The 11,343-nt window shown below is 41.7% G+C and overlaps 1 protein-coding gene across 1 annotated transcript; it reads right to left on the bottom strand.

Moving 5' to 3' along the window:
- Positions 1-845: 845 nt before the first annotated feature.
- On the bottom strand, positions 846-10,679 carry LOC120433654. The gene is made up of 10 exons (XM_039600314.1): positions 10,607-10,679; positions 9,213-9,504; positions 8,982-9,118; positions 8,382-8,676; positions 3,385-3,536; positions 3,010-3,301; positions 2,711-2,856; positions 2,165-2,420; positions 1,134-1,312; positions 846-1,037 (listed from the first exon to the last, which is right to left on the bottom strand). The coding sequence occupies exons 1-10, from the start codon at positions 10,677-10,679 to the stop codon at positions 973-975; spliced, it is 1,887 nt and encodes a 628-aa protein (XP_039456248.1). The 3' UTR covers positions 846-972.
- Between the last annotated feature and the right edge of the window lie 664 nt (positions 10,680-11,343).

Genomic DNA, 11,343 nt, shown 5'->3' on the forward strand with positions numbered 1-11,343 from the left:
TACTGACAAAATCAAAGTCAAAATCAAAACACTGGGTCACTGACCCAGGACTGTGACATCAAGATCATTATAATTAACTAAAAATAACAAATAAGATGAAACTTTTACATACTGAAAGAGTTTTGTGATGTAACTAAATCAAAAGTGACATTATAGAGGAAATAAATGTAGTGTTTGTTAATTTGGTAAAAATGACATCAGAACTTCCCTGATGAAGCATCGATAGAAACTCTGGATCTCTACAAGACTGGTTCAACTGCTTTGAAATACCTAAAGAAAGTGAGTATAAGCAAAGGGCAAAGCATGGAGACCACACATGACATAACTTGTATGAGAGGCAAATTTATTAAAACCCAAAAGTTGAACACGTCATAAATTGTAAGCAAATCAACAGATTAAGCAAGCTAATGACAAATACAGCCAAATGACTTGAAAAAGAGAGAAAGAAAGAGAGGCATAGACTGGTAAGATATATTAACCAAGATGGCAACTATTACTCTAAATAAGCTGCTTCACTACAAGCCACACAAACCTACAAGTGGATGTAGGAGCCTAAGAGCACCACAGGGCCCTACTTGTATATTTTTTAATGCAAATTCAATTCATTTGGTGAATTTGGAGTTAAGTTCTGTGTGTCGGGGGTTTTTTCATTGTAATCTACATTTAATTCCTAAAGTTTTTCATATAATCCAGAACCATCTTCAGAGTTACATCTGTTAATTGAATGAGGTTCATAAATATTAATTACTGTTTTTAAACTAACAAACAGGAAACATGAGTACATATTCTATGATCATTATAGTATGATGCTGCGATACAATATAACAAGCGATTTAGATCTGGCATTCAGTTGTAGACTATGACGCTCCATTTGGTGAGCAACCTAACTGTCAGTTATATATATGTATGTATATGTATATGAAAACTATTAGTAACTTAGAAGTATTCCGATATGCAGTATATTGTTGGCCTTTACTTTACAGTTGTGACATTCTTGGTGCTGTAGAAGTCCACTCTTTGCACATTGTCCCCAGCACCTAAATGAACAGAAGGTAGAGTAATTAATCCTCAGAAGCACAAAACTTTCTGAGGAACAACAGTGCACACATGCATTAGCGTCGTCTAAGCCCGACCTGATTGGCAGATGAAGTTGAGGTGTTCCCCACAGTGCAGGTCCTGCCACAGGAAGTGCTCTCCATTGCTCATAGCTCCACACATGCTGGAGTAATAGTAAGGGACAAAATCTTGTGGCCAGTTGAAGAAATTCATGGAGTGTCCGGACATCCAGAACCAGTCGTCTCCACTCAAGGATCTGTTGGACATAGTGAATCAAAATACTGCCATTTATGTAGCCTATGGATTTTAACTGCTTTTTCACATTTTCAAGTTATGTGGTCTTTATGATGGGCTAAAAAAACAAAACAAACCAAATCACTCCAAGCCTTCATTCCTTTTCTTCCTCTTACCCAGTTCAGCATCATCACTTTTCACCTCAACCCCATCAAGAACTGCACTCTTCGGGGGATCCCTGCCCTGAGAGCTCCAAATACCATGAGGACCGCTGCTGTCTTCACCCTTCACATCTTCTCTAGTTCCTCTTTCAGTCCATGGTACTTCTGCAGCTTCCCATGTTCCTTCTTCCTGATGTTGCTCGGTATAGCTACATCTACCACAACAGCTGTACTATTTCTTGATATAGTGCTTTTCTACTCTGAGTGCTATCAAAGCGCTTTATACAACTAATTCATTCACCCAATCACACATATATGAAAACTATTTTAAGTGCTTACACACTTAACAACTTAGAATGTTTTGCATGGTTTTGCATGGTTGCAGCTGTCCTAGCAGCCTCTTCATGCTTCCCATTTACCTGTGAATTCCTTGGTGCTAGCAACTATCCTTGATGTCTGTAATGTAATGCCTTCTGTCTGTGTAAAAGTGGAAATCAAAACCGTAGGTGAGACTGGAGTTCTGACAATCTTCGCTCTCTTTGTTACCATCCGACTCCACTTCTCCTGTCTAAATGTTATTCCGATCTCATTAACACACAAACAGGTTCTTAATTTGCATAAGAAAACTTGAACGATGACTTTTTGAATCCTGGATGACTCTGTGTACCCCCTTTTTAATCACCAAGCTGTTAAGAGTATCTACCAATAAGTACCTGCGCAGTCCCATCCAGACGTGGTCTGTGAGGGAGAAAGGAATGAGGCCCAGCAGCTGCTCCAACTCGCTTTGCTCCTGTTGGCTGTGAAGGCTGAGCAGGTCCCAGTAATAACGTCTACAGTACATCAGAGCATCAGACCAGCAGAGCCTCTCTCCCACCACCGTCACGTTCCTGCCACCAAGCTGCACACTCACAGTGGGAGGTGTGGGAGGAGGTGTTGGAGGAGTTGGTGAAGGAGTAACAGCTTCTGGTGCTGGAGAGAAGTTTGTTAGGTTTCTGTTTGTTTCATCCGTGTTTGTTTGTTTGTTTTATTTTATTTTAACAGGTTCAATTGTAATGTTGCCTTCAGCTCCAAAAACCCAAAACCCACGAACACTGAAAGCTAGAAAGTCAGAAAAGTGCCTCAAGTTCAATTTCTCCACTGCAGCAAGGTGAATTGAGTCCAGTTTTTCTAATGTAAAATAATAAATATGAGAAAAAAATATAAAAGGGAAAATAAAAACAAGCAGCTACCACATATACCACTAGAAAGAACAGCTATACCAGGCAGAGAAGCAAACACCTCCACTTCACACAGCGTCACAACTCCCAGAGGTGCTGGCATGATCACATTGATGTAGCGACCTTCCATTTCATCACAGTGGAATGTGTATGTTGGTGTACCATCCAATGATTCAATAATGCCACACCTGATGGAGTTGTAGAAACATCAACGAGAAATGTGTCAGTTTTACCCACCAATTAATCTTTGTCCAACGATTAATCTGTTGCTTAAACGGGAAGAAAAAAAATGAACAAACAATTATGGAGAAATGTTCCAGTTGTCAGAAATCACGTCTCACCTCGGGTTTTGATTTCCACTTTGATCCAGTGAGTCCCCGATCCGAATCTCTGCCCCAAGAATCCTTTCAGAGCAACAGTCTTGTCTGTTGATGATGGTGACAGCACTGACTTTATAGACAGCTAACAAGTCTACTCTCCACCAGGGATTTGTTTCTTCCTTAGTGTGGGAAAAGCCTGCAACACGTACGTTTCCATTTTTGTACCCATCAACAGCTTTTGAAGAGAGATGTGCATACGCAGTTGATGACTGTACTGTTGGCTTTTTTAAAGCCACGTTTGAAAGCGGCTCCACTAAAGTGTTAAAAAGAACAAGTATGAATCAGTATCAGGCAGATGTCTTTCAGTAGATCAGATCCAGTCACTTAAAGCTCTACCTGCTGGGGCAGCATACACCTCCACTTCACACAGGGTGAGAGTCTTCTTCTGTCCAGGAAGAAACACGTTCACAAAGCGACCCTCCATGCTGCCTCCATCACACTGGAATGTGTAGGTTTTACCCGCATTGATATGTGAGATGGAAGCACACCTGACAGCAGAGAGTGTGGGGGCAGTATTGTGTTAGTATTGTGGGCCTCATGTTAAAAGAAATGTAACATAGACGGCCAAAAGGAACATCACTGGGTTCTTATAAGTTTTCAAAAACTGTATCTAAGAAGTTATCGGTGAATTAGGTATTTGATCCTGAAGCAAAACAGGGCTTGTTGTAGAAACTCTTGTTAGGAAGCACAGCAGTATGACATGTTTTATAGTTGGTCACCAGGTTTGTGCACATAACAGGAGGGACTCTGGCCGACCCTCCTTGCAGTTTCTTAGCTGCCACTTGGCACTCAAAGCTTCAGCTCCCTCCACAGAAAAGTTTCTTTGTTTTTATTTAACTGTTGAAAAGGTGGGATTGAAAGACATTGAAGTCCCCCGCAGCTTTCCTCTTATCACATCTGAGAGACATCTTGAAACCCAGCATTTTATGTTTAAAATGACATAGAGTGCTATAACAGAGCTTTTCCATATTTGCTAATAGTAAATCATCTTTATTCTTTTCTCTTACTCTTTAAAGTGTACGATTCGTACAAAGAAACTGTATTGAGAAAATTGTGATGGACAAAAACAGAGTTTTAAAGAGACAAAGTAAAAGGAAGTATTTCTATATAATTGGATTAAAGTGGATTATGTTTAAATGAATGTTTTTGTGAGAATGTGCTAATGAAAACTAATTGAAGAATGATAAACTGAATAAAACACAAAGCGTATTTATATGTGCCTGAATATTCAAATGTAATGGAATTTTCTGTGTTAAGAATAATAGAACATTAGAAGAAAAGAGAAAATGTAATGAGGTGATTTTAAAGTTTAAAGTGTTAAAATTTGTCTTAAACCTTCTTGATGCATGCTCAATCATCCAGGTAAGTAAATCTCAAAAGTTGATTCTGTTCATCTTGACATAGAGTTTTCAGTGGGAGAAACGTTTTCGTCACTCATCCAAGTGACTCATCCCAGTCACGGAAGCGTTGGAAGTAGTTCGTAAGAGATTACAGGATGACCCCAACCTCAGCAACAGGACCACTCTCAGCATCGACCAAGTGTGTTTGCTTTTGGAACTGTCTTCATTCCACCTACTTCACATACAAGGGTCAGTTCTACAGGCAGAAAACATGGGTGTGCCATGGGCTCCCAGTTTCACCCATCGTGGCCAATTTGTACATAGAAGAAGTGGAAAAGAGGGCTTTGTTATCCTACCCTGGAACACCACCAAGTCATTGGTTCAGATATGTGGATGACACCTGGGTGAAAATCAAATCAGGACGTACCACACTTCACGGATCACATTAACTCGCTGGAACAACACATCAAATTCCCCAGGGGGGATATGAAAAGTGGCAGGTTAGCCTTCTTAGACTGTGAGATTTCCATCAGTAATGGGGGACATCTAAAAGCTGATGTGTACCGTAAACCTACACATGCAGATCAGTATTTAAGGTTTGACTCTCATCATCCACTGGAGCACAAACTGGGTTTCATCAGGAAACTACAACACAGAGTGAACACCATCCCCACTGACACAGCGGCCAGGGAGGCAGAAGAACAGCACATCAAGAAGGCCCTGAGTAAATGTGGTTATCCCAGCTGGACTTTTGTCAAAGCTGGGAAGGCACCTAAAGAAAGCTCCAGCCAATCCAGGAGAGAAGGACAACAGCTGCCTAAGCGAAAACCTGAAGTGATCCCAAATGTGTCAGGAGTATCGGAACAGTTGAGATGCATTTTTTCTAAACACCGGGTCTCTGTGGCTTTTAAACCCCAAAATACGCTGCGCCAAAAATTGGTCCACCCCAAGGATTGGATCCCCCGACACAAACAGAGTAACATAGTGTACGCTGTTAAGTGCCAGGAGGATTGCCAGGATTTATACATCGGGGAAACCAAACAACCTCTGGCGAAGCGGATGGCACAACACAGAAGAGCTACCTCATCAGGCCAGGACTCTGCAGTCTATTTACACCTACAGGCCAGTGGACACTCTTTCAAGGATGAGGATGTACACATCCTGGACAGGGAGGAACGCTGGTTTGAGCGCGGAGTCAAGGAGGCCATTTACGTGAAAAGGGAAAGACCATCTCTGAATTGAGGAGGGGGCCTAAGGGTACATCTTTCGCCATCTTACAATGCTGTGATTGCAGCCATTCCCCAACTCTCTGTGAATGGTACTCATGGCCATTGATCAATGGTCTTTGATCAGTGGGCTTTGATTAGTGGTTGTTGATCAATGGTCATGAGAATTTGCATAACTATGATGATATCTTTCATATTGATGAAAGATGGGCTCTATTGAGTAAATCATGACACTTGCACAGAAGAGAGACAAACCTAGTTGTTGGTGCGTTATACCCCCATGGCAGGGCATATGGGATATGACAAAACTCTGGAGCTAGTCCAATTTTATTGCCCAGAGTGTAACCGGGTTACCCCGCCAGCCGTTCCAAAAGCGCCTTTGCACCCATTACCATTAATGGAGGTCCTGTTTGAATGGATTGGCATGGACCTTGTCAGGCCATTTCACTGGAGTGCATGTTGGTATTTCTTTGTGATATCTGGTGGACTATGCAACGCGATATCCTGAAGCAGTGCCACTGCGCAACATTTCTTTGGGAGATGACACTGTTTGAGGTCATTTCCCACAGTCAGTTTCCCGAAAGAGATCCAGACTGACCAGACTAATTTCTCACACACTAAAAGAACTGTACAAATTACTGGGCATTAAAGCTGTTCAGACCAGAGTCAACCGCCTTCAGACTGCTGGGCTGGTGGAGCAGCTGAATAAGCCACTCCATTCATAATCACCATTTGTAGGTTCATTCACAAAGATAAAAGCAATTAGGATTGCCAGGTAGATTCTCTGTTGGGAGGAACTGGGAGGAAGGTCCAAGACCAGTGAAGAATGAAATCCAGATTCCCTTGTCTGCAGGAAAACTGCCTTCTCCACTTTATTGGGTTGTACTAATTTGGCACACTTCCGTTTGGCTTGTTCAGAGCCCAAGCCACTTTCCAGCACCTCATGGACTGGGTGCTGCACTCACATGCTGCATATGCTGCCACCCACCTGCATGACGTTATCATCGACAGTAGCACCTGGGCAGAGCATATGCAGTGGGTGGCCGTGGTCCTGGATTCTCTGAGGCAGGTGAGGCTCGTGACCAACCCGAAGAAGTGTGCAGTTGGACAGAGGGAGGTACAGTATCTGGGGTACCACTTGGGAGGCGGGCAGGTGCATCCACTGGTAGACAAAACACAGCAATTGCATCCTGACCGCATTCCAAAACAAAGAAGGAGGTAAGGCAGTTCTTGGGGCTGGCTGGATACTACCACTGGATGGTGCCAAATTTCGCAGACCTGATCAGCCACCTGACCGACATCACTCAAAAGAATGCTCCAGATCTGGTCCAGTTGGCAGACCAGTGCCAGGAAATGAAGACTCTCTGTGGAGAATCTCTGCTCCACATGCCCAATTTTTCCATCCCTGTTGTTCTGCACATCACTGGGGGCTGGGGGCAGTTTTGTCCCAGCAGGTAAGTTGGGTCGACCGCCCACTTGTTCCAGAAAAAGAGAGAGTGCCTCACGATACAGTGGGTGGTCAACTCCCTTCGTTATTACCTCCTGGGCCACAGCATTCTCCACAGAACCAAGGGGGCCGAGCAGGACCTATCACTCATCACACAGACTAACTGCACAGAGAGAGGAAAGCAGCAGCAACTGGGATTCAGTTACACAGGAGCACATCTAAGGAACTAATTCAGGCAAAGTATGGTGCTATTGGAGGAAGAAAGTGGCTGATTCAGTCTGCAACAGATAGATCTGCTGCACTGAGGGGGTCCTGGGGTCCCACATCAAGGCTGGCACCAGCTAAGAAATCAGGACCAGAAGCAGCCTTTAAGATATCCAGTGTCCTCAGCTGCTGCCATGATGACATTCCATTCCCTGACATCTGTTCTTTGGGTTATTTCTAGAATCACAGTAATTACCCAAATAAGTAAAAAGATATCTACAAGACAAACAGTGTGTACGATGTGCTCTGTCCTTATCACTTATGGCTATGTTGGAACACAAAGTAAGAGTGAGAGGTGAGGCATGCTTCAATGAGAGCGTGCCAAGCTCCAGCCCAACAAGGTGGTTTGCAGAGCGAGACTGTGTCATCGACAAGCGATCAGCAGTGAAGCGTAAACGACAGAGGTCAGGGTGGTTTCAATTTTCCTTAAGTTCCTGCTAAAGAGGAACTTTAGCATGTCAGGAGTTTTAGGTTTCTTAGCTGCTTTGCGTCACCTCAAAGCCTTAGCTCCTTCCACAGATTTTCTATCTGGAGACTGGCTAGGACAATTACTAGTTTGTTGATTTGGCCGTATGTCTGGTGTTCTCGACAAGCCTATTGCTGATGCTCCTCTAGCTCTTTCCAGCCTTTTCCAGTCTTGTCCCTTTAAAAGCTCTTTGCTCTTGCCCACTGTGGTGGAGAGGTCGGACTGGATGAAATTGATTTTCTGGAAAGGTGTGCTTTATACTCAACTAAGATCAGTTTTATCTGTAACTGATTAACTGATTTGTGCCTAATAGGAACTCAGGCAATCTATGAAAGCCAGAAATCTGGATGATTTGTAGGGGATCAAATACCAAACCAATTTATAACTTTTATATAGTTTGTTTTTTCAGTTATATCATGTTTCCTGCGATTATAATTAAACTACCATAAATTAGAGCCTGTTGATTTCAGCGGGGTTTAAATTATTATTAGCCCTCACTACGTTAGTTGTCATGTTCCAGTAGTAATCTTGCAAACTTTAACATATTGCTCTTCTAATTATTCTAAAATTAACTAACTTCTCATCATTACCTGGGATTATTGTTTCCATTGTTCTCCAGTGAGTTTCCTATTCTGATCTCAGCTCCATCCAGTCTTTCAGCACAGCAGTCTCCTCTGTTGGTGACTTTTACAGCAGTGACTGTAAAGCTTCGCTGCAGGTCCACCCTCCACCAGGGGTTGGTCTCGTCTTCAGCGGTGTGACTACAGAACCCATTGCTATAGAACGAGTTCCGTCTGCCATCGATGGCTTTGGACGCCGTGGCAAAAGAGAGTGTAGATGACTGGGTAGCTTCTCCTTTGAGTGCCACATTGGGTAATGGGTATCCTTGAAGGAAAATCAGTATGAGTCAGTTTCTGTAGAAGGGCAATGTGTGGTGATTTTAAACATCGGATTTGGCTGTCAGGGCACAATCTGACTCAAAACACTTTCACCTATATACTACCATAAGAAAAGTTTCTTAAATCAGAAACAACCTGAAATGATTCACTGTTTAAATTTTTTTTTGGTATTTGACTCAAATTCATGGAGGTGGAAAAGTAAAAGTGATTTGAACAACCAAAGCCAACAAGTCCAAGGAGTCTGTGAACTACCAGACTTCTGTATCAGCATCAGAATAAAAATGTGATTACCATAGTACACTTCAACCTCGCAGAGATTTAGGACCTTCTCACTTCCTGGGAGAAACACAGTGACATAGCGTCCCTCAATAGAGCTACATGGAAAGTAGAACGTCTGTCCACTGGGGATGTGAGAGATGACCGCACACCTGTGTATGAACAAGAAAAGAAATGGAGAAAGAAATTGAAGGAACTATGACTGACTGCACCTTTATTATCTGAGGCTGTATCAAGCTGTTTCACCTCTCACGCTCAGGGTCACTGAAGTTTGTTGACTTTCCAATCCAGATTTCTGCACCATCCAACCTGTTTTCAAATCCTGCTCCATTGGTTATCACAACAGCACCAACTGTATACACTCTTGCCAGGTCTACCCTCCACCAAGGATCAGACTGTGATAAAGTAAGTGTGCAGGACCCTCCTTGATAGTTCTCGTCTCTGTTGCCATCGATGGCCTTGAAAGCAAATCCGATGTTGTCTCCGTTTGAAGACTGCACAGCTGTCTTATTCAGTGCCAGGTTAGGAAGAAGATGACCTCGATGGGAAAAACAGAAATAATAAGTCAAAATACATAGATTGCACTGGGGGCTTGGGGTGGTGGGACAGGGTTCAAGGTAAGGCTGTACCTGCTGGTAGTCCCGATGCATTCATGAAGGAAATGCCTGTTAACAAACAAGATTCATTGATTTTTATTGACTGTTCAGCATGAACAGAAACTCCTGGGAAAAATAGATCGTAGCAATAACTTATCCATAAAAAAGATATAAAAGAAAATTAAAAGAAACAAAAAATAATAATAAGTGCACATGCATTACAACCTGGCCTGATTGGTTCTTTTTTTGGTCAACATTAATTTATTGCAAATCTGTTTGTTTTATTTGTGCACTGCGAATGTGAGAGATGACCCCATACCATTATTGTTTATTATATTATATGGGTCCTGTATTGGGGTTGCTTATTTTTTTTACAGTTCTGATCCAGATTTCAGAACCAATTTCAATTCCACTTTATTGGTTATCACTGCAGCACCAATACACTTTATCCAGGTCTACCCTGCATCAGCAGTTGGATTGTAAAGTGTTAAATGAGCAGCATGGAAAAGAGCATGTCAAGTGTGAAGGTCAGGAAGAATTCCAGTATATTACACACCCAGGGATACATCCTGTTTGGGATATTTAAAGCAAGCAGTCAAATTACTTTTTGCCGTTTCCCCAAAACACAAATTATCATTGACTGAAAAGGGATAGCTTTTTAATTCAGTGCTAGGTAATGAAGATACTGAGATAAAAATAAGTAATTATTATTTCAAATAAACAGATTGTTTTCAAAAGAGGAGAAAAAAATCTTTACCTGGTAATGTTCCAGTTGTCATCATGAAGAAAGTGCCTGTAAACATGTGCAGTCATTCTAAAAACATTTAAATGGTGACATGAACATAAAATATCATTTATATCAAATTAAACTGTAGTTTCGAATTAAATAGAAAGGTGCTATGTGACAAATCGTCAGCATGTTACGCTGTTACGCATCTGTATGTTACACGTTTGGAAACATGAGAACCGTTTGGAATTAACCAACACATGTACATTTATTTTACTTTCTCATCATGAATCAATTTGGAAAACACTATCTAATACCGTTAAGGTTGTCGTTAAGGTTAGGGATAAGGTTATGGTTAGGACTAGGACTAGGGTTAGGGCTGGAATACATGGCTGGAACGTGTGTTATGGGAACGTCATGCTACTGGATTCCATACACAATCTGGCGCATATCATAGGGACACGGAAGGTTACCTTTATGCGTTCCTATTGGATGCCTTGAGATGTTACATGTTGGGAATGAGAAGGAGGAAATCTTGTAATTGTATGTTTTCTACTGCATAGCTGTGGTATTTGGTCTGGGTTTGGTTTAAAGGATGAAAAAGTACAAAATATCTGGTAATGATTATTTTTAAAATTAAATAAATTTAGGCTTACCAGTCAAGAGCCAAATATAATCCATTCCATTCATGTCTTCTCACAATCTCACATAAATTATGACATTAAAGAAATGACACTAATTACTGGTATATCCCTGCTGACTTGTAGATCGGCTTACTTTCCTGTAGTTTCTTCAGAGTACTTCTAATACCACACTGTACTAATTTATATAGTCTGAACATTTCAACAGAACAAGTCAATGTTTGCATAAAGAATAAGACTCCCAAATGGATATTTGCATTTTCCAAACAAATTACTTTGTGCTTTCCTATAAAAACTTTGCATGGGAACACCCCAATATGTCTTTTCAGCACCAGCCAGGATGACAAGTGTCACTAAGTACAAGACCTTTAACGACTGTTGAATCAATTTGTCATGGTACCTGGATTGTTGAC

Source organism: Oreochromis aureus, linkage group 3, assembly GCF_013358895.1.
Source record: "Oreochromis aureus strain Israel breed Guangdong linkage group 3, ZZ_aureus, whole genome shotgun sequence".
In the NCBI taxonomy this organism is placed as follows: Eukaryota; Metazoa; Chordata; class Actinopteri; order Cichliformes; family Cichlidae; genus Oreochromis; species Oreochromis aureus.

Coding starts and splice junctions, on each gene's coding strand:
- LOC120433654 (XM_039600314.1), bottom strand. CDS start 10,679: ATGTATTCCAGCCCTAACCCTAGTCCTAGTCCTAACCATAACCTTATC. Junction 2,857..3,009: donor AGTGGAAATCAAAACCCGAG/GTGAGACGTGAT, acceptor CAACTCCATCAG/GTGTGGCATTATTGAATCAT. Junction 1,038..1,133: donor CAACTTCATCTGCCAATCAG/GTCGGGCTTAGA, acceptor CTGTTCATTTAG/GTGCTGGGGACAATGTGCAA.